At 48.6% G+C, this 23755-nt stretch overlaps 1 protein-coding gene across 1 annotated transcript in view; it reads left to right on the top strand.

The window, feature by feature from the left end:
• Window positions 1-20934, top strand: part of insra (insulin receptor a) — a 48200-nt gene extending 27266 nt beyond the window's left edge. Inside the window, exons 5-21 of the mRNA XM_056595775.1 lie at window positions 1606-1750; window positions 2200-2414; window positions 3226-3352; window positions 4001-4239; window positions 8277-8444; window positions 10800-10998; window positions 11829-12166; window positions 13166-13305; window positions 14115-14274; window positions 14456-14558; window positions 15076-15143; window positions 15846-16075; window positions 16583-16693; window positions 17082-17241; window positions 17750-17879; window positions 18536-18670; window positions 20151-20934. Of these exons, the coding sequence (XP_056451750.1) occupies window positions 1606-1750; window positions 2200-2414; window positions 3226-3352; window positions 4001-4239; window positions 8277-8444; window positions 10800-10998; window positions 11829-12166; window positions 13166-13305; window positions 14115-14274; window positions 14456-14558; window positions 15076-15143; window positions 15846-16075; window positions 16583-16693; window positions 17082-17241; window positions 17750-17879; window positions 18536-18670; window positions 20151-20520 (3038 nt within the window). The 3' untranslated portion in view covers window positions 20521-20934. The remainder of the gene's footprint in view (window positions 1-1605; window positions 1751-2199; window positions 2415-3225; window positions 3353-4000; window positions 4240-8276; window positions 8445-10799; window positions 10999-11828; window positions 12167-13165; window positions 13306-14114; window positions 14275-14455; window positions 14559-15075; window positions 15144-15845; window positions 16076-16582; window positions 16694-17081; window positions 17242-17749; window positions 17880-18535; window positions 18671-20150) is intronic.
• Window positions 20935-23755: the final 2821 nt, after the last annotated feature.

Below are 23755 nucleotides of genomic sequence, written 5' to 3'. Positions count from 1 at the left end.
CCCCCCCCTTCCACCAGTATAGAGCAGAGGTCTTCAACAGGGGGGTCCGCGGAGGTACTGCAGGGGGGTAGCGAAAGTTTTAATTGATCAGACATTTTCTTTGTATTCCCTCCGCAATATTTTCCACAAATTGAAATGTCTTTGAACACACATTAACATGAATCCAACACACTAGCCACGATTACATGGACACTTTTGATCCCATTTCTAATCGGAATAGATCTATTCCTATCATGCGATCCGAATGTACTATAGATAGGCTATGGCATTTACGAAAGCGGTAGGCGAGCGTCTGTATGTCTCTCGCGCACACCTGACACATCTGGACTGGCTGCGACATTTTTATGTATTTGATTTTAATGAAAGCCTAGCAGGAGAGAGCTTTTCTCTGCCTGCTCCTTCAATTACGAAGAAGGACAGCACAGCAACGTCAGTTTCTCGTCCGGTCTTTATATCTACCCCCTCCTCCGCCGCAAACAACACAAATTTGGATGAGAGTGCGCAGCCAAGACTGTTGGGAGAGAGAAAGTGCCGTTATGTTAGGGATAATGTACAGAACACCGGTCATTATTGGGAAAATAAGCGATCAGCAGAGAAATAGTCTGCCAAAGACGTTGACGTTGCTTAGCAACCGGACACGCTGGGGTTGATAAGTTACCGGACTACTCCCGGAGTATTAAGAAAGAGACTAACAACCATCACTTATTTTCGGTTCCACATTTATGTTTTAAAAATATCCATTTGAATAGCTTTTATGCAAGTTTACATGCAATTGAAAGACATTGTTGATCTTGGCAGGTATCAGTTTATCATGTTATGTTATGTTTATGAATGGCAGTGGCACTCACTGTACGTTGCACATGTTAAAATGAAAACATGAATATATGAACCTGTGTATTATTTTAATATCTTTGTATTGAATGCAAAATAACAAGGTACAGGTATAAATGGCACTATAGGACCAGTTTAATATAAAACACAATTCTTTACAGTATATAAGTAGGGGGTCCCCGCTCCATCTCTCCATCAGTTTGGGGCTCCTTGGCCTGGAAAACGTTGAAGACCCCTGGTATAGAGCATCACAAAATGCTGGAACTAATCATACATTTGTATGTGTATACATATATATGGAGCCGCTTAAATTAGTCATATTTAAACTTTCTTCTTTTACTTACTATTTCTATTTGATATGCTTTCTGGTAGGGATCGACCGATATGGATTTTTTAGGGCTGATTCCAATGCCATCGGTCTTAGCCGATGACTGATACGTGCGGCAGATTTTCTTGAGACAATATTTGGAGCCGAAACTGCTTTTGCTCCCTCAATTCATAAAAAAATCATAAAAATGACAATGATGAACATAAATGTTTCAAGTCTCAATAGAAAAATGAACTTTTATTGAACTGTCAGTCTGTAAATCATGCCGGGAAAAAAATATAAATAAAACCGGCGAGGCACGAAAAATACGCAAATATCGGCCGGACGATATATTGCTCGATCACTACTTCTGGTATGCTCTGTTATGAGTGCCATGAGTGTCCCACGGCCTTAGAGCTGGGCTTCCCCTTAAGGTTGTGTCTAACCCCTGCCCCCCCCTCCTCCAGACAACATAGCAGCGGAGCTGGAGGCTAACCTGGGCCAGCTGGAGGAGATCACGGGCTACCTGACGGTGCGTCGCTCCTACGCTCTGGTCTCGCTGTCCTTCTTCCGCAAGCTCCGCGTCATCCACGGGGAGGAGCAGGAAGTCGGGTAACTATTTCATCTCTGGACGGTTCTTTTTACCCTTTTTTCTTTCCCTCTCTCTCCCTGAGCGCTTTGCATTGCCACCGCCTCGACATCTTGTCCTGTAATTATGAGTTAAAAGCAGAATGATAAAAAAATAAAAAGGCTGTTTTCTTTTTGTACGGTTGCTGCTGCTTTTGACTTGTGCTTCTTTTTTTGTAAATCATATCTGTGGGTTTCATTTGGCCTGTGTTTAACATGCCGGCGCGGCCCTTACCGAACACAGAAGCTCCTGGGTTGATTTACCGAAAGTCCTTCCGATGTGTACTCGTGGTGTAAAACGATCACCGTGTCCACCCACAACACACACTGCATGCTAGCGCCACTAGCCCTAAAAAAATATGTCCTTTTCAACCGTTTGTGTGTGTGTGTGTGTGTGTGTGTGTGTGTGTGTGTGTCCCCCTCAATCTCCCCAGGAACTACTCCTTCTACGCCCTGGACAACCAGAACCTCAGGCAGCTGTGGGACTGGTCCAAGCACAAGCTGACCATCCGCCACGGCCGCATGTTCTTCCACTATAACTCCAAGCTGTGCATGGCGGAGATACGCAAGATGGAGGAAGTCACAGGCACCAAGAACCGGCAGGTCAAGAACGACATCGCCTCCAAGAACAACGGAGACCAAGCCTCATGTAAGGTTCCCCCCGGCCCCTGGGAACACATCTGCATCTGATACACTCCTTTCGTTCAAAAGTCAGCTTAAATCCCATCTCTTCAGGACCACCTACAAAATCGGACTATTCAGCCTCTACCATCTTCCACCCTCTCTCTCTCTCTCTCTCTCTCTTGATGTGTTGTCTACTGTTGTGGTGTTGTTTATTTTCCTTTTGTTTGAGTGTCTGTACTGTAGGCATTCCTTTTTGATAAACGTCTTTGAGTACCATAAAAAGCGCTGTAAACAAAACATATATTAGTATTATCTCCTCTCAAACTCAACCGTCAAGGGACAACGTATTAATACAACTGCAATACAGCATCATAATACAGCTGGTGTAAGCAACATTTATTCAATCCAGGTAGTGTTGTGGTTCTGGTGTGTCACAGCTTGAAGGTTCTCGGTTTGAATCCCTTTGATGACAGTCTACCTACCAATCACTCTCGAGCAAGACGCCATAAATTACATGCGTCTACAAGAAAAGCACTGCCAGTCATGACTCCTGAAAAATACAAATTACATTCATTATTTATTCAATACTCAATTTTTTCTTCTGGTAGCAACTAGCGAATCAAAGCCATACAATATAACCTTCCTCCAAACCACTGCCTGTTCTTAACTTTGACGTGTGTGTGTGTGTGTGTGTGTGTGTGTGTGTGTGTGTGTGTGTGTGTGTGTGTGTGTGTGTGTGTGTGTGTGTGTGTGTGTGTGTGTGTGTGTGTGTGTGTGTGTGTGTGTGTGTGTGTGTGCGTGCATGCACGTGTTTTTGTACGTGAGTGCAACTACAGGTGAGAACCAGGTGTTGAAGTTCACGGTGATCCGGACTCTGAGCGATAAGATCATCATCAAGTGGGGGCCCTTCTGGCCCCCAGACTTCCGAGATCTGCTGGGCTTCATGGTGCTCTACAAGGAAGCGTAAGATATCCCTCCTCCTCCTCCTCCTCCTCCTCCTCCTCCTCCTCCTCCTCCTCCTCCTCCTCCTCCTCCTCCTCCTCCTCCCCCTCCTCCCACCCTACTGGGCCAACAACCCCCCCCCCCCCGCCCCCCTCTAGGTAGTCTCCCACCCTTTCCCTCCTTTCCTCCTATTTTTCCTCTTTAAGTTTAATTTATTCACGATTTTTTTTTAGAATAATTAATAATTCGTCTGAATGAATAATTAAAAAACGAGATTGTCTACCTGTCCATATGACGGATGGACCTTCCAACCACGGCAAGAATGAAAAACTTGCGTAAAAAGTAGATGACAACACTAGACACATCGAGGTGGTTAATTGGTCAGATCGTTATAATTATGTAGCGGTTGATGTATCTCGTTGTATTCCTGTTGTGTTGGTGAGGTCTGTAACACTGGTACCCCCCAAGGCAGTGCTCTACATGTGATCAAATGTGGAAGGAAAGTCGTTTTTTATCGTTGTTGTCGTGCCCGACCGATATATCGACGGACCGATATTAGGCATTTTCCAAACTATCGGTATCGGCCGATTAATTAATGTTCATCGGTCGGGCTCTACACCACACCCGACCCCTTTTGTAACCACCGCCCCTCCCCCCTTCACCCGCCAGGCCCTTCATGAACGTGACGGAGTTCGACGGGCAGGACGCGTGCGGCTCCAACAGCTGGGTGATCGCCGACGTGGACCCCCCGCCGAGGGACATGGAGAACGAGCCGGGCCACCTCATCATGCCGCTGAAGCCCTGGACGCAGTACGCCATCATGGTGAAAACCCAGCTGTCGGCCTACGACGATCACCAGGCCCAGGGCGCCAAGAGCGAGATCATCTACGTGCGCACCAACGCCACCAGTGAGTGACGCCGTTTTCGGACAACGTTTATGTTTTTTATTTCCCCCCGTCGGTCTCCAGGGTTACGGGGGGGAGGGGGGGGTCGTCGGGGGGCGGAAATTTCGATGGCCTGAAATTAAGTGAGAAATCGTGCAGCCATCATCAAGGCACTACCGTTTTTAGGGTCAACCTACGCACACACACACCAACCCATTTGCACACACACACAATCAACGGCCGACGCGTCCAAGTCTGTTTCAACCTGCTAAATCCTCGAGTTTGTGTTTATAAAGAGGTGTCGGATCATGAAATATATATATATGAGCAAACAGGATTCTCCTCGGTGCTTTGGTGCTGCTATTCATCCATGAATGAGGAGCTCTGTGTTTGCTTGACGGTCTGGGGGCAGCGAGGAAGCCTCGGTCCCGGGGCTAGAGGGATCACAGCAGATGGCAGGAGTCGGCCCTCTGGCGCCGCACTGCCAACCTAGAAGGAGCTGCCACGCTTCAGAGTCGACCCGCGGCCCTCGCCCGCAGCCATCATAAATGTCTTCCTCGGTGACTAATTGGGCTCAGCTCCCTGTTTCGCTCACTGTGTGTGTGTGTGCGTGTGTGTGTGTGCGGTTTAGGCTTTTTGGTTTGTCGAAGTCATAACTGGAGCTCCCATCTCTTGACTGCCGTCCTTCCAATGGTTTCTTCCGTTTGACACCCGGATAAAAAACCCTGTGCAACCTTGCATTGTTTCCTCCTCCCGCCATCCACATGTCTGGGCGCCCAACCCCCCGAACCATAACTCTGTCACATGCAAAGGCCACAAGGCTGTCATTAGAGAGCGAGACATCGATGGTGAGGTGTAGTCTGACAATGCGGTCCGATCAGTGTGTCTGAGTGGGGGCGTCACGCAGCGACATAATCATCACCCTGCACCACGGACGCGTGCGTCTCTTTGGTTCTCTCGTTAAGGCTCGTTGCACCGCACGTGTTGACAGACACACAAATACACACCTCCCACAACCATCGCACACACACTCACAAACCCAGAGTGGGAATAACCCATCGCTGTTTGGACTCTAGTTCTGGGAATGCTTTGATTTCTTTTTTTGAGTCGCCACCGCCCTGACTTTTTGTCTAGAGGGGGGTCGTGGAAGGTGACATTTTGTATAGAAAAGAAACGTATTCAGATTTTTTTTTTTTTACATTTGTTGAAAAAAAAGAACTCTCACCTGAGCGAGAACTCCAATCAGCTCAAAAAGCTCCAATCGGTTTGGACGGCCAGAGCAGCCAGCCAGCCACCTCAGCGGAACAGACCACCACGTCACACAGAATCCCAGCCCCCCCCCCCCCCCCCCCCACCATCATTCTGCTGCCAGAGAATTTAAACTCGATCAACTCTCACCTCACCGGCAGCCAGAGAAATTTGGTACATTTAGTTTTGCATATCAACGAAATGGCCATTACCTCTTCTGAGCCGGTGCAAATCCGTCCGCTCTCGTAGTCGTCTCACGTCAGCGCCTTAATGAGATCTCCCTAACGAGCAGGAACAATGCACCTGCCTCCGTTTGGCTCTTCAGCATGGCTAAAAGATCTGCACACCCAAAACTACTGCATTCCATGTGATTACTCAAACTCGTCGTGTAAGCACCTTAAGATTGATCCGTGCACACCGCTTAGTGTGTGTGTGTGTGTGTGTGTGTGTGTGTGTGTGTGTGTGTGTGTGTGTGTGTGTGTGTGTGTGTGTGTGTGTGTGTGTGTGTGTGTGTGTGTGTGTGTGTGTGTGTGTGTGTGTGTGTGTGTGTGTGCGCGCACCGACAAAGCAATCAAAGCAGTGCTTGCTCATTATTAAGCTGTTGATTTTGTTTTGTTCTTTTAAACCTAATACCGGCGCAAGCAGCGAGCCATTCTTGGCTTGAGAAGGCTTAACAATGTTATCGTAAGCCATTTAAGGCCTGGTTGTTAAAGGATAACTTCAGGATTTTTCAACATGGATCCTATTTCCCCATCATTTTGGTCAAGTGGCTAATAGTGACCAAAGATTTTTTAACTGGTCCAGTATTGACCAAGTGCATTTATGCCATAGCAATAGCGCCCCCTCAATGTATGTCCAATAAAGTGCTGTTTTTTGCCACAGACCGGCTAAGATACATTTCTAAGTGTCTGACAACAGGATTGGAAGGATCACTACAGAGAAATTAAAGCTTTTTCTTTACGTCCCGCTTGAGCCGATCTGTTTGTTATCGTGTCTAACCAAGTCTCGCCCAAGGAGAAGTCTCGCTCTGAAATTTGTTTTGCAGTTGTTGCAGGAACAGACGGTCCAAATGTGAGTGAGATTTCGAGCAAGAAAGGACTGCCGTCCAGATATTGACGTGTTGGACTATAGAAAGCGTGGCTTAGTGGTATCTAAAACATTAGTTTGAAGGTGGGTTGAGAATGTGATGACAAAAGGGACTTTTTCTGCAACATTGACGTTTCATAATGTTGTTGTAGAGTATTTATAACAATCTTACCGCGAACCAGCTGAACTGAGCCACTAGACTGAGAGAGTTATCGGAAAATAGGGTCCAGGTTAACAAAGTTTTCATTTAAGAGTCCCATAGGTGAGAATGGGACTCTTGGTTGTGAATATGCTCTGTCATGAAACAACAGGTCCCTTAGTTGAGGACTGCTCTTAGCGAGGGACTTCTCCCACACCCAACCAGCATGTCGTTGACGCTGCTGAATGTGCAGTGACAGCCTAAAAATATTTTAGGTACTGAAAGAACGTGAGTTGAGTATACAAATCAGCACACACCAGCAAACTATAGCTGCAGAGCCGCATTCAACCGGTGTTTCTTTTGCAGGTTGGCCCGTGAGCCAGGACACTCATTGACTCATTCACAGGGGGAGGGGGGAGGAAAGGACTTTGTCTCAGGTGCCGATGGAAGACCTTTGTGTGCCGATGTGTTGTTTTGGATGCGTGGAGGTGGTGGCGGTGGTGGTTGGGCAGCCAACGCTCCTCCGGTCTATTGTCCTGCTTATCACGGCAAATAGCTGAGACTGATTACGCTGGGTTGTACAAACCCACACACGCACACTAACACTCACACGTGAGGTCAACAAGATAAACCACTTTAGCCGTGGCAAGAAGTAGCCGAACAACACACAACACACGACTGGCGTGGTGGTGGCGGCGGCGGCAGTGGTGGGGTGGGTGGTTTAGTTGGTGGCTCCTGCATACCAATCCAGTGAGTCAGCCAACCGTTGTCAGTTACCCGGATTACGTTGTTTATTTCAATCACTTTGGGAACCACTTCTCATCCGATTGTCTTGAGAAATACCGGCAGTGACTCGGGGACTCCCGACCCGCTGTATCCACTCTGTCAACGGCGTGCGGTTTGCCCGTGTGGCAACCTTCATAACAAAGTTTGCAGTTGTTGTTGTTCTAAGTATGGCTCGCCAGCCGAGAGTTTTGGCAGACTCACCGACAGGCCCATAAAACCGGGCGCGTTTGCTGATGACACAGAATTTTCAATCAATTCGAAACCTTTTGTTTTGGCGACGGAGGTGCACACACACACACACACACACACACACACACACACACACACACACACACACACACACACACACACACACACACACACACACACACACACACACACACACACACACACACACACACACACACACACACACACACACACACACACACACACACACACACTACGCTGCGCTTGATATTACACACGTTGTCATCGCTTGTTGTCTCCGAGGCAGATTTACGGCTTAATCGGATTGGGTTCGATCGGGGAGCCTCGGAAGCCCCCCCCCCCCGCAAAATACATTCAGACTTAAAAGAGAAAAACGTCTATCTGTCTTCAGTCAGAGACACCCATGTGGCCCCTGCCTGTGAGTGATCCATTCCTCTTCATATTAACAGAGGATATCCTGTATTAAACGTCTGAGCGTTGCTCCAGCCCCCCGTGTGTACGTAGGATCAACTCTCACTGGATGCAGCACCACACAATGCTAACCTCTTCCCCCTCCGTCTCCGGTGTCTCCTGTCTGTGCCCCTCCCCTCAGAGCCCTCAGTGCCCCTGGACCCCATCTCCTCGTCCAACTCCTCCTTCCAGATCATCCTGAAGTGGCGGCCACCCAACGACGCCAACGGCAACATCACTCACTACCTGGTGTTCTGCCAACGCCAGGCTGAGGCCAGCGAGCTCTACAAGTTTGACTACTGCCAGAAAGGTAGCGTTTCTCTCTCTCTCTCTCTGTGTGTGTGTGTGTGTGTGTGTGTGTGTGTGTGTGTGTGTGTGTGTGTGTGTGTGTGTGTGTGTGTGTGTGTGTGTGTGTGTGTGTGTGTGTGTGTGTGTGTGTGTGTGTGTGCATGCATGTACCATTTGGCTGTGTGTCTGTCAATGTATGCACATGTATCTTTGTGTGTGTTTGTGTCCATGTGCGCATCTGTCTCTGCCCTTGTGTGTGTGTGTGTATGTGCGCGGTTGTAATAGAGAGAAGTGAAAGAGGGATTGCTGGGGCAGTCATCAGATAGCAGAGGTTCTCTTCCCCTAGCAGGCCACTCAACCGGCTCGATCACTCACCCTTGCGTCCCTTGGGTTGAATATGAATTCAAATTAAATAAATCATCTGTGCGTAGAGGGTTTCAAAGAAACTCCTCCCCTCCAGTATTTTTGTTCTTCCGATGGCGCTCTTGTAGCCTGGCTCCGCCCGCCTAAGTACTTCCGCTCAATTTGAATTTCCCTTCAGTACTAGGTCTGGACCTGCTGTATGTAATTTGGTTTTCTGGTGCCGCCACAGCGGCCACCAATCAGCAAACAGAGGGCGTGTCTGAGAACAATGACGATAAAGTCGTACGCCAGTTTGAGTTGTTGTTGTAGGTCGGTAGTTGATTTACAATGTGCAATTTTTCCCTGATAAATTAAATTCGACGAACAAAACCTGCAGCTGTCGTTGACGGACATTTTCGTGCAGACGCGCAAGGTGTTTGGTTTGTGTACAACCTGCGCGTGATTCCCGGCGCATGACATACGTCACAACCAAACGTTAGCGATTGGTTATGGCAGATCCAGAGTGGCACTGGGCAGATCCAATCATTTTAAACTTCAACAGACACCCGCCTTCAAGTGAGTTAACGTTTGTCAATTGATTAGGTCCAGAGTCTCTGCACAAATTAAATGAAATGAAGTGAAGTACGAGAGTCTGGTAGAACCAGGCTAGCACTCTTGCTGCAATCATCATAAATGCAACCATTATTTGTTATGTTTTAGTATTGTTGTTAAGTATAATCGTGGGACTAGATATATTAACCAATCGTCCCTCTGTGTTGCATGGCTATATCCGTACCGTCTATTTTCAGTGAACCAACTATTTGAATTCTGTTTAGAGAAAACTACATTGTGCTAGAGGGGCAGAAGGAGTGTCACAATAAAAACAACAACAATCACATGCATTTCCTCCAGTTGAAAAAGGCAAAGGAAACATCAGTAAACTTGAACCCCTCCATGTTTATGGCTGGTCTCATTGGGGAGCTTGTATCTCACAGTTCGGTTGAACAGTGTTTTGCTCGAAACAACAACGCACTGCAGTATGGCGTCTATGGATGCAACCATACACCGTGTATATGCTGCCCTGAAGGGTTCCCTTGGGGCTGGGGAACCAGCGGAGTCCTGACGCATAGTTCCATGAACACTGGAGCCCAACGCTGAACCCGTAAAGCCGTTCTTTACAACAACAACAGCGGCGATATACAGAGCCGTGCGGGGGGGTCCTTTCAACCTGGACTACGTGCAGCTCGCTGCATATAGTGGGCTGGGGGTGGCGGGTGGGGGGGGGGGGGGGTGGACGTTAGGTCAGGTGAAGTTCCCATGGCGACAGTGATTTAGGTGTTCCTGTCACCGCACGGCCTTCGCCGGCTGCTCCCCCCACCCCAAATCAACTGATGGTACGTCCCAGGAGGACGCCCGGAGCTGGTTCTTCCGCCAACGGGGCCAAACTCGCAGACGTCCAAGGCGTGGAGGGAGAGTGATGGGGGGGAGTGGGGGTGAGGGCGGTCTACGGGGAGGTTGTGTCACTGGCGATCTGTCTCACAAACGGAAAAGGGTGGCGACCTGGGAGTGACAGGGCACTGACATGACCCCCTGGCTGTGTGTGTGTCTGTGTGTCTCTCTCTGTGTGTGTGTGTGTGTGTGTGTGTGTGTGTGTGTGTGTGTGTGTGTGTGTGTGTGTGTGTGTGTGTGTGTGTGTGTGTGTGTGTGTGTGTGTGTGTGTGTGTGTGTGTGTGTGTGTGTGTGTCTTTGTGCATGTGTCAACCAGTGATTGTGAGCATTTTTTTGTGTGACTGCAAGCGTGTGTGTATATGTGTGTGCGTGCGTGCATATATGCGCCTGTGTGTGAGTGTGCGTGCGTGTATTCGCACAGGGCTTTGTGTGTGTGTGTGTGTGTGCGTGTGTATGTGTGATCACACCCAAGCTCATAATGTTCTATTTGCGGGTGTCCCCCATCTCTCCTCCCCCGTCCTTCCCCCATCCCCCCCCGTCCCTCTCCGTCCCCCCCCATCCCTCTCCCTCCCCCGTCCCTCCCCAGGCATGAAGCTGCCGTCGCGGGTGCCCACGCAGGTGGACAGTGAGGAGGAGCAGCGGTGGAACCAGACGGACGACCAGGGCCCCGGGACGCGCTGCTGCGCCTGCCCCAAGACGGAGAAGGAGCTGAAGAAGGAGAAGGAGGACTCGGAGTACCGCAAGACCTTCGAGGACTACCTCCACAACGAGGTGTTCGAGATCAAGTGAGTGGACAAGCCTCTTCCTCTTCTTGTTCTTCTTCGACTTCTTCTTCTGCTTCTCCTTCTCCTTCTTCTTCTCCTTCTTCGACTTATTGTTCTTCTTCTTCTTCTCCTTCTCCTTCTTCGACTTCTTCTTCTTCTTCTCCGACTTCTTCTCCTTCTTCGGCTTCGATTGATTTCTTTGGAGACTTTGTTGTCTTGAAGATGGCTGACCTGAGAGAGATGGTGCTCTTGTTGCCTGAGGTGATGGTGGTGTTTGGTGTTTCCAAGTGGTGCCCTTGCTTATATGACAGCAGGTGCACTTGAGCTCTACTCCTATTCGATCATTCTAGTTTCTTTCAACACACACATTAAGGCTGACAGGCGCCCCCTGGTGTGCTTGTTGTGTAATGCCCACCGGACCGTTGACCGTCGGAAAGCTGTATTGTCTGTCTGTCTTTTTCTTAAGAAATTAATAATGTATACCCAAAAATATTATTTTTGTTCCCAATCACATCTATCCCTATTAAATGATGCATTTAAGATGGAAAAAACACAATCTCCACTGTGTTCCTCCCATCGGCTATGATCGACAAAATAAACAACAAAAAACCTGACCAAACCGCAGACCCAAAAACACTGGCAGCGCTGCGTCCCCCGGGCGCTTCCTGTTAGCCCGTCTATCGGATAGCGACCCACCGTGTCTGGAGAGCCCCCATCCTCTCGGCGCCACTCACCTTTCCTTCGCTCACGCCGTTAAGACAGACAGCCCCCCTCAGGGCTCCGCTTCATCCATTGTTTCATTTTGACCCTCCTCCTCTCTCCCTCCTCCCTCCCCCCTGCCCCCTCGTCAGACCCACCAGACAGCGGCGATCCGTGGCAGCGATGGGCGTGGCCAACAGGACCTTCCCCTTCCCGTTCGCCTTCTCGCCCACCGTGGCCACCGGCGGCCGGGCCGGGGGCGGGGCTAGCGGCGGTGAAGACGGGGCGGGCGGCGAGGACAGGGGCGGGGAAGAAGAGACGTTTGAGAGCACCAAGATTGAGCTGAAGGTGCGCGGGCGCGAGTCCACGGTCATCTCCAACCTGCGCCACTTCACCAGCTACCAGATCGAGATCCACGCCTGCAACCACCTCACGGACCCGGCGCGCTGCAGCATGGCGGCCTACGTCAGCGCCCGCACCCTGCCCGAGGGTGAGAGAGGGGGGAGGAGACACCCCCTGAGACAGGGGCGAGGCTCATCTGGAGTCTGACATGTTTAAATATTGATGTTAGGGCTGGGTATCGTGGCCAATTTCCTATATCGATTTGATTTCGATTCGTAAGGTTCTGAATCGATTAATCACGATTCGATTCCATCTGCTCTTAAGTAATGAAAATGCCTCAACTGTGTTACAAAATACAAATGTACTGAATACAAACGTACTGAAATTAGAACTTGAACTACAAAATTCCATTCCTGCAAATTGCATTAAGGCATTGTTTATTAAAGTGCAAAAATAATAATAATGGTAATAACTATCGATCTCATGCCCTATGAATCGATATTGCAAAATTTTAATGAAATCCATCCAAAATCAATTAAATCGATTTTTTTACCCAGCCCTAATTGATATATATATATATATTTCAATATGTCAGATATATATTTAGATTGAAACACGTCAGATGCATGCATTGAAATATATTGTCTGTTGAAATATGAGAGAGAATATTTTAAATGTCAATGTTTTGTGTCAAATCAAAGGTAGCTTTGATTTCTATTTGTGATATACTGATTGGTTTCGGCAGAGAGCATGAGAGAGCACTGTGATGACCCTAATGGAAATCTAATATCAATGTTCCAACACCCGCACGCTGTCTTTAGTTACCATGGTGATTGACTATGCCAGGTTGTGAGCATTTATTAGAAAAGTTAATTCAAATGTTTGTACGACTGCAAAGACCTTGCAGTCGTACCACAGACCCACAGATGAGTAACAGATGGAGCATATGGGTAGTTCTGGTGTGAGGGAGAGCTTTTGTCTGTCTGTATGTTTGTATTGTATGTTTTTTTTGTGAGGTCCCCTCGAAACCGAGATGGTTCATCTCAAGGGGTTCCCTGAAGCTGGACGTGTACATGGATGAACACAGGAGCTGTCTCAAGCTGCCGTGACTCTGACCGCGCTCACGGTGCGTGTGTTCCCTCCTCAGACAAGGCTGACGACATCGCCGGCGTCATCTCCTACGAGGTCATCGAGTACACGGTGCACGTCAAGTGGCAGGAGCCCAGCACCCCCAACGGGATGATCATCCTGTACGAGGTCAACTACAAGAGGATGGGGGACACTGAGGTGCACACACACACACACACACACACACACACACACACACACACACACACACACACACACACACACACACACACACACACACACACACACACACACACACACACACACACACACACACACACACACACACACACACACACCTACAAGCAAACACACACACACACACACACCCCGCTTGTTTTCAAGACAGCTTTCTCCCAGGATAACTTGGACACACATACCCCCTCCTCTGCTTTGTTTTCTTTCTCTTTAAATATACGATTCAACCCCTCCCTCCCCCCCGTTCCTTCAGGTTGATGTGAGGTGAACAGCCAATAATAAGCCTCAGCATGCAGACGAGTGAGCCCGGTTATTACGTGACCGGGCAGTTTTTAGCCACAAAAACAACCCAAAACAAGCTCCTGGATTAGCGCCCTCATTGTCTGCACCGTGTTATTAGTGTGATGATAACCCCTAATGGAAATCTAATATTAATGTTCCAACACCCGCAAGCTTTCGTTGGTTACCATGGCGACTGACCATGCCGACCCCGGGCTGGTCATAATAATGTTCCTCGGACGTCATCGCTTCTGACAAAAACACAAGAACTAGCGGGTAAAAGAGAAATAATGAAATAATACACGTGCGTGTCGGACTGTGGCGGAGGGTGAAAAACTCTTCTCCGACCACACATTTTCTCCGCATTCTTCCACGAGTTGTTGTTCTCCCCCCGGCTGACCCTCGGTTGCCGTGGTGCTTCAGCCGCTGCCCTGGGCGTGGGGAGGTGATTTATTTGGCCTCTTTGCTTTCTTTGTTTCCCGGGTCTCCAGGAGCTGCAGCAGTGTGTGTCCAGGAACATGTACAGGCTGTCCAACGGCACCAAGCTCAGAGTGGTGCATCCTGGGAACTACTCGGCCAAGGTGCGCGCCACGTCGCTGGCCGGCAACGGCTCCTGGACCGCGCCCACGTTCTTCTACGTCCCGGACAGGGGTAAGGCACACCCCCCTCCCCCGACGTGTGCGTGTGCGTGTGCGCGGGTGCGTGTGCATGTGCGCGTGTGTGTGTGTGATTCATTGCTTGGTACACATCAGCTTTTTTGGTCCCCCTCAGAGACTGCTCCATAAAACCCCATGGATCCTAGTTATGAACCTGTTTGTGTATGTGTGTGCAGCGACGGACCCCACGAACATGTTGAAGATCCTGATTGGCCCCGTCATCTGTTTCATCCTCCTGCTGTTCGTGGCGGGGGCCGGCTTCGTGGTGTTCAAGAAGAAGTACGCCACTCCAACCGCTTCTTACACTGCCCTGACATCCACACATTGTTCTAAGCATGGGATTGAAGTTTATCGCTCAAATTCCACTTAACCTTTAGTCGGCTAGGTTAGTCTCGTTGAGATTAAACATCTATATTACAAGAGAGACCTTGATAAGACGGCGGCAGCCTACGTTAAATACGATTAAACATGCAGTAAACAACATGAGAAAGCATATAAGAAAAACTGAATTTGGATGCTTTTAAATGTAAACTTGTATTGATATTTTGGTTATTTTATTCTTGTATTTGGTCTTGTTGTGCACGTGTCTAGTGTGCCTAGAAAAACACTATGAGTATAATATATTAATATTGTTTGACACATTGAATCTTGCAGAGAAGGAAAGCCCCCCATATATGTATTGTGCCAAACTAGCCTCTACCGCCCTAGGTTATGTTACCCACGTCGCTGTGCTGTTGAAGTGGTATAGGTGTGTGTGTGAAAGGGCCCTAACGTAGACGTTCTCTCTCCCCGTCAGACAAACCCAGGGGCCCAGCGGACCGATCTACGCCTCCTCCAACCCAGAGTACCTCAGTGCCAACGACAGTAAGTCGGGCGCCATGGCGATCCCCGCTCTGCCTACACGGCCGCCGTCCATACTCACCAGACACGCTGATCCAACGAGGAGCCCAGGGTGACGGAGCCACACTAAATATCAGGGATGAGATGCGTTGGCCGTCGGTAACGAACCGCCCCCAGTGGCATACGACACAAGTCTGGGTCGACGTTATTCTGCGGGATCGCTCTCCGTATCACTTTGAAATAATTTATCGGCATTCGTTTCCGTTGACATTCGCGATTGTCAGTGACGAAGGAACGAAGCAGATTCCCCTCGCCATCGCCTTTTGTAAAGAGCGAAGCGCTAAGGTTGAATAATCGGCATGACGGTCGGTTCCTCAAGCCTTGAATCCAGCGTGTGAGCATAGGCGTGTAGCAGGGACGATTAGTTACAGGTCAGTACACCCTGTCATTGTGGCACACAAGTGGTCCCTAGACAGCCGCTTAACTATTGACGAGGCAAACATATTATACACACACTTTGAGGGGAAGACCATCAGTAACGACACCAACATCTCACCACTGTGTGTCTGTGTCTGTCTGTTGTGTGTGTCTGTGTGCGTGTGTGTGTCTGTGCGTGCGTGTGTCTGTGTGTGTGCGTGTTTGACTTTGTGTGTCTGTCTATGCGTTTGGCTGTGTGCGTTTGTCCTGTTTTTGTGTGTGTAACACGTTCTTGTGTGTGTCCCGCAGTGTACGAGCCGGACGACTGGGAGGTGCCGCGGGAGAAGATCAACATCCTGCGCGAGCTTGGCCAGGGCTCGTTCGGCATGGTGTACGAGGGCATCGCCAAGGACGTGGTGAAGGGCGAGGGCGACATGCGCGTGGCCGTCAAGACGGTCAACGAGTCGGCCAGCCTGCGCGAGCGCATCGAGTTCCTCAACGAGGCGTCCGTCATGAAGGCCTTCACCTGCCACCACGTGGTAAGGAGGGGGTGGGGGGGTTTGGTCGCTAGGAAGGCGGGGCACAGAGAGGGCGGGCGAGGTCACTAGCTAGAGAGGGCTCAGAGAGGGCGTGGTCAGTAGGTAGGCCGGGCATAGAGAGTGCGGGCCCCGGCGGACTGGGTTTAGGTCGTATACAGGCGGAGAGGGTCCCACTCAGGAGACTGGGGATTTTGACCGCTGTTCCCTGATTGGCTGACGGGAGTGTTCCGTGATGACACTTCACTGCAAGCGACATCAGCCGACACTTGTTCGAGCCAATCGGGGCAACGGGAACTATTAAAAAAAACGGAAACCACAAGGCAGTAGAACTTTGTCTCCCTGTACCAGTACCTGCTCTCTATTGGATGTCCCTAGTTTTAGGAAAACCGGTTCTGTTCACATGAACACTAACAACCAGGCAGCCGCTCGCGTCCTTCATGCAACCCCTCCCCACCGTCTCCCGCCCTGCTCACCAACCCTGTGCCCGTGTGTCCCTGCGGCCCCCAGGTGCGTCTGCTGGGCGTGGTCTCCAAGGGTCAGCCCACCCTGGTGGTGATGGAGCTGATGACCCACGGTGACCTCAAGAGCTTCCTGCGCTGCCTGCGCCCCGACTCTGAGGTAACCCCATACCCCCACCCCCACCCCCACCCTCACCTCGTACTATGCCATGATGTCCTAGGATTGTCCGATTTCCTCCGGCTTCATGTTTCATGCTCTCCTGCAGGGATTCCTCCTTTCTCGTCTTTCTGCCCCAGTTTGAGCAGCATGGATCCAATGTTTGGATAACATTTAATCCAGGCTGCTATTTTAGAAAGTTCTCATTACGCTATTTTATTCATGCTGTCTTTGCGTAGACCGCATGAATAAAAACAGCATGATTAAAAAAAAAAGAAATGCATGATTTATATTATCACACACAACCCTGTCGGTAAATCGTCGTGTCGTGAGAAAGGACTTAATGCTGCCTTGGCCTCACTTGTTTGTTTGTTTGTTTGTTTGTCTGCAGAACAACCCGGGCCGCCCGCCGCCCACGCTGAAGGAGATGATCCAGATGGCGGCGGAGATCGCCGACGGCATGGCCTACCTCAACGCCAAGAAGTTCGTCCACCGGGACCTGGCCGCCAGGAACTGCATGGTGGCTCACGACCTGACCTGCAAGATAGGAGGTGAGCTGGACCCCCCCCAACCCTCCCACCTAGGAGGTCTGCGCCTGGTGTAGCGCGGCCTGGTGCCCGGGTGCGTGTGTCGGTGAGAGGACGGGGAGCGCAGACTGGGAGGGAGGGGCGGGTAGGTCAGCGACGTCGTTTTAGCGGCACGAGACGAACGACAAGGAGGGACTGCCGAGGGAACAACGTCCGTCTCTGCTTGTTCGCTTCGTCGTTGTTGTTGTTGTTGTTGTTGTTGTGGGCATCGCTGACAAGGAGGTTTATTAGATCTTATATACCAAACACTCTGAGACGCTGACCATCAGTGATTCCTCCATGTTCGGATGATGGGAACATTTGTTTACCGCCCTTTCGGGTTTCGTTCCCGAGATCGTGTTTGGGGCTCCGCTTCTCACCGGCTAGTACACAAGACATCGTTCAGTGCACCGCGGGCAATTATTTACCCCAGTTCTTTGCCAAGTATCGTTAAAACGAAATGTGAACCTTAACCCCCTGTCCTCCCCGGCAGACTTCGGCATGACCCGGGACATCTACGAGACGGACTACTACCGGAAGGGGGGCAAGGGACTGCTGCCCGTCCGGTGGATGGCCCCGGAGTCCCTGAAGGACGGGGTCTTCACCGCAAACTCAGACTGCTGGTCAGTACCTGTGTGTGTGTGTGTGTGTGTGTGTGTGTGTGTGTGTGTGTGTGTGTGTGTGTGTGTGTGTGTGTGTGTGTGTGTGTGTGTGTGTGTGTGTGTGTGTGTGTGTGTGTGTGTGTGTGTGTGTGTGTGTGTGTGTGTGTGTGTGGGGGGGGCGGCGGGTTAATGTGTTGGTTCATTCAAATTTTGCTTGTAATGTGCAATTAAATAAAGTATATAAAATGTGTGTGTCTGGTCGCGAGTGTTGGGGTATTGGTGTGTGTATGTGTGTGAAGCCTTGCATGATGATCCCTAGAAAGCAGCTTAAGTCGCCTTATGGGTGATTTGTGTCAGGGGAGATTCTAGTTATGTTACAATATGTTATATTCCGGCACAAAAGTGTGCAAGAACCTTTAGCTTTCCACTACAAACGCACTATTCTACTGACTACTACTGGAAGTCACGTAGGACGAGTGTATTACCCGAGGCGATGATGTGGTCGTGGAGGAGCGCGGTCGGTCCTTAGTGACGCCTACGGGGGAGGTGGGGGCATTGGGCCCTGACTTGAACCCGGGGCCATGCATGAGCCCCCCCCCCCCCTCCCTCCCTCTAGCTAGGGGTGATCGCTGTTGACCTGGCGCTGGTTGACCCCGTGCCCCCCCCCTCTCCCGCAGGTCGTTTGGCGTGGTGCTGTGGGAGGTGAGCACCCTGGCGGAGCAGCCTTACCAGGGCCTGTCCAACGAGCAGGTGCTCAAGTTCGTCATGGATGGGGGCTTCCTGGACCGCCCCGACAACTGCGCCGACAGACTGTGAGTGCACCGAGGGAGCTGCTGTCATTTGACCATTACATACATGTTACACACACGCTTGTGGCTGTCGCCTGTGACTGCTACGTACGTGTTACACAGACACACGCGTGTCGCCTAGGACTGCTACACACGTGTTAGAGACACACACACACACGTGTTGCTGTTACCTATGACTGCTACATACGTGTTACACAGACAGACATACATGTGTGTTGCTGTTGCATATGACTGCTACATACGTGTTACATACACGCGTGTTGCTGTTGCCTATGAATGCTACTGACGTGTTACAGACACACATGCGTGATACTGTTGCTGGCGACTGCTACATACATGTTACACACACACACACAAACACAAACACACGTGTGCCTGTTACTTATGACAGCTACTTGCATGTTACCAAGAACAAAATATGTTCTTGGTACATACTGTTAGATTTCATCTCATTTCTAAACTGTTCGTATAGACTCTGCGTTGTGTATGTTTCGTCGTCGTAGAAGTAATTCTTTGTGTGGAAATCAAAGCAACTTCCCAGGTTGGATGAGAGGGTTGAATAGATGGTTGATTCCAGGATGTAATACAGCGAGATACAGACTTAGGTTGAATAATCTGAAGTGTAGGCGGTTCGAGACGTGTTCCTTGGCTGTCGATCCCTCTTTTCACCTAACCAAAGGGTTGGGACGAGTATTACAACAAAGAAAACGTGAATAACAAGAGAACAGAAGCACTCTCACCCTTGAAAAGGTGTATGGCCCTGGCTATGTCCCAGACGACCAGGTTGTTTCATCCTCGTTGAGACACAACAAATGGCGAAACGTTGGAAATAACACCTTGTATCAGTATGAGAGGCTCTGGCCGGTTTCTTGACTAAGATGTGAACACAGAGAGACACTAACATAAACCAACATTCTACAATACAGAGCACTGTAACATATTACTGCTGTGTACATGTTACATACACATGTTCCTGTTACATACACGGTTTACCTGCACATATTAATGATGCCTACATATTGCACACACACACACACACACACACACACACACACACACACACACACACACACACACACACACACACACACACACACACACACACACACACACACACACACACACACACACACACACACACACACACACACGCACACACACACACACAGGTCTCGTTAATTTTACTCCTACACACACATCAAAACAAACGTGTTACGTTGTCTATAACTGCGTCCCACATGTCGCTCGCAAATATTACTGTGGCATGAAGAGAACTGTAGTATAACACACTACAGAGTAGGCTCTCAGTTCTACAAGGTAAAGAGGAAAGACCCTCGCGGTTCATCTTTTCATCAAACCCATGAATATACGAACACGGTGACCTGTCGTCGGGCCTCGCTTCTGATCACATTTTTGTCCCTTCTCTCTTTTTCCCCTCGTCATCGTCGACCCCCTTCCCGCCGTGAACCCCCGTGCCGCGCAGTCACAACCTGATGCAGATGTGCTGGCAGTACAACCCCAAGATGCGGCCGGCCTTCCAGGAGATCATCGAGATGCTGCGCGAGGACCTGCACCCCAGCTTCCAGGAGCTGTCCTTCTTCTACAGCCAGGACAACAAGCCGCCCGACAGCGAGGACTTTGACCTGGACATGGAGAACATGGAGAGCATCCCCCTGGACCCCTCCTCCTACTCCCAGCGGGGGGGCGGCGGCGGCGGCGGCGGCGGCTCGGAGCGGGACGAGGGCTCGTCGGTGGGGCTGCGGGGCAGCTACGAGGAGCACCACGTGCCCTACACACACATGAACGGGGGCAAGACCAACGGACGGATACTGCCGCGCTCCACGCCGTCCTAACACAGCCACACACACACACACACACACACACACACACACACACACACACACACACACACACACACACACACAGACACACACACACACGTAGATGCTACAGATGGATTATATATATATATTTTTTGTGTTGTTCCGTTTCCTCGTCATTTTATATAGAGCTCACTCGCGTCACTCTCAGCCCAGTACCTCCCCCTCCCTCAGTGCATATCTCAGGACCTTTATTTTTATTTTTTTCCTCGGATGCCACGAACTCCACTCTCCTCCGACCTGATCGCACACACACTACAGTATGTCCGCTACAAGGACGCCAAATGACACTTTCGTGTTTTGTATTTGAAAAAAAGAAAATAACGGACCTCTCTCTCTCTCTCTCTCTCTCTCTCTCTCTCTCTCTCTCTCTCTCTATCTCTATCTCTATCTCTATCTCTATCTCTCTCTATCTCTCTCTCTCGCTTGTTCATGATTGTAGTTTTATATATATATAAATATATATATGTATAAATATAAATATATTGCCAATTTTTTTGTGCTAGACAGGGGCGGATGATAGCTTCAACTGTGAAACTTTTTTTTATGGTTTTTAGTTTTATTTTTGACAGACAAGAAGGCTGCTAAACCCTACAGTCCCCCTTTTTCCCATTCCCGTCGGTTCTCCCCTCGGCGGCTCAGTCGGGGAGGTGGTGAATAAAGAAGTGCCCTTCGGTTGTGTCGGTGACCCCGCTGCAAAACAAATCACGGGATCCCGTTCCGGCCCCTGTACTCGAGTGGTCGCACAAACGACAAACTTAAACAGAAATAACAAGAACTCGGTCAAACGGTTGGCGGTGAACAAACTGATCCAGCAGAGAAACTGGTTGAAAAAACGGACTTTCCTCACAATCTGCAGTATTCCACAATGGCACACAGGATAAACTGATTCATTTTGTGGGTTGTACTTTTTTATTTATTTACATCGTTCTTTTTTTTTTTTTTTGGACATTCACAGCTGAAGGATATTTAAACTGTTCAAAAAAACATTTTGACCAATAGCTGCTTCTTTGGTATATTTTAGTGGGTCTAGAAAGATATAAATATATATAAATATATTGATGTTTTTTTTGTACATAGATGATATGTTGTTCTTGAGGTATTTGCTGTTGTAGGAAACCTTTTTACTTATTAGTCTTATTATTTGTTTGTCTGTTTTTTCTAATCCAGAAAATCATACTAATTATCATTTGGACTCTTGATCAACCAACAGCACTATTTTTTTATTTTTTTGTTTTTTTCTTGTCTTTTTTTTGCTATACAGTGCACAGGAGCAGCCAAGTTGACATTTCGTGTTATGGATGTCGGCCTCTAATATCAAGATCAAATAAAATTCTGCTGTAAATAAAGCAGCCGGATGCATTCATGAAAAAGGCTCCTGAACAACGTATTTTCTTCTGACACGTCTCTAATGGTTGACAGTGTGGAGTGGGCAATGTCATGCTCACACATGTTGGATAGCTTTGCTAATCGCTTTTTAAAGAATGTTTTTTTTGACTACTCATTCAGCTGAACAGAGCGCTTACAAGGGGTGTAAGCTCTTTAAACGATGTAGAGTAAATATCAATTAAATCCCTGATAATAAAGTGTTATGAATTTATTGAGAAAATGGATCACCTCAACACCAGTCCACCAGTGGCCTGACATGAACTCTTGTATATCTACAGAAGAATGATGTTCAGACATGTTTTAGGGCAGTGGCTCACGAAAAACCACAGGCCCAAGAGCTCTTCAATAACAGGTGAGCTAGCCTGCTAGGTTTCCAGGAAGATCTGATTGAGCCAGATGTGTTTCTCTGAAGTGGACCTCCCGCTACATCAGTACCACCGTAGCCCATCTTGAAAAGGTGCCAAATCGAATGTTATCTACCGGGTTGCAACCAGACAGATCTGACTTTAAATCCACAGCGATATTTAAAACTGGGATTTTGTCAGTAAATTAGAAGTTGATTTAATGCCTGACACACCATTTTGATCCGTTCGTTTTACTGAACAGTATGTTTCATATGGCTGCACTACCCAGGGGCGTAGCTAGGACGTTATTACGCTGGTGGCCAGCTCGGGCCAGTCTTATATTTGGGGTGACACTTGATTGCCAACGGGGGGTGTGCTTGAGTGCAATATTTATTCATAATGTCAAAGCATAACACTTTGAATAAGAATAATAAGTCAAAGTTAGATCAAACTAATAGTGCACATATTTCAGCTTACTTTAGACCATTTCGGTTCAGGATTTTTTTTTCTGACTCGGGGGGCAAGAGGGGTTCCCCTCCCTGGCCCCCGTGTGGCTACGCCCCTGGAACTACCCATACGTATTCTCATTGTCCCTAGGGGTGTTGGGGGGGGGAAATAAAGGATTGGAACCACAATCATTTCCTATGAGAAATGTAAAGCAACGAGTCAGGGGGAAATCCTCTCTATTCAAAGTCAAACAGATGTCCAAAAACCATCAAAACAAGTCCATGTGTTCACAAGCTTTTATTCCTCAGAGGAATATCCAGTGTGTTAGCTTTCTTTTGGATTCAGATGTATTTCCAAATTCACTGCTGATTAGATGGGACACATTCAGGTATTTAAATATACTTTTTGTTGTCTGTTAGAGTCAAGACTATCTACATACATTTAGTTGACATCACTTTAATATTCATATGAGTTCATGTCTTCATTCATGTCTTTTCCTTCAAAGGTGTTTGTGCTTCATGCCTCATAAGAAAATACTGTACAATTATGCGCTGAAGTAAGATTAAGTTTTCCTACTTGAACAAAAATGAGACCATTGCCGACATTAATAATGTAACCACAAACTGGTCAGTGTGATTCAGCAAGGAAGACCTGGTAAGGATAGTCAAGACATTATCGGATTGATTTGATGGATGCCATCAGTGATAGGAAACCACTGTGGTGGATATGTTATATATTCTCCTCGTAACATCAATATACTACTTTAACAGATCTTTCTATCTTGATCATAAAGTATTATATCATTTATCGCTCCAAATAGATGACACCGTGTTGCTGAGAGCTATTGTGGTAATAGAAAACAGCTCAACGAATGTTGATAATGCATTTCCAGAGCTGGTGAGGAAAAAAGACTTGCTCTGAACTAGGAATGTGTCCCGAGTGTTGGAATAAACGTAGCAGATAATCATTCTATAATATGACTACCGCAGAGGGATTTGAAGTTATTCAGATAAAAATAATTCAAATAC

This window comes from Gadus chalcogrammus, chromosome 8 (genome assembly GCF_026213295.1).
Source record: "Gadus chalcogrammus isolate NIFS_2021 chromosome 8, NIFS_Gcha_1.0, whole genome shotgun sequence".
NCBI classification, from domain to species: Eukaryota; Metazoa; Chordata; class Actinopteri; order Gadiformes; family Gadidae; genus Gadus; species Gadus chalcogrammus.
This window is presented reverse-complemented; position numbering and strand designations above follow the sequence as displayed.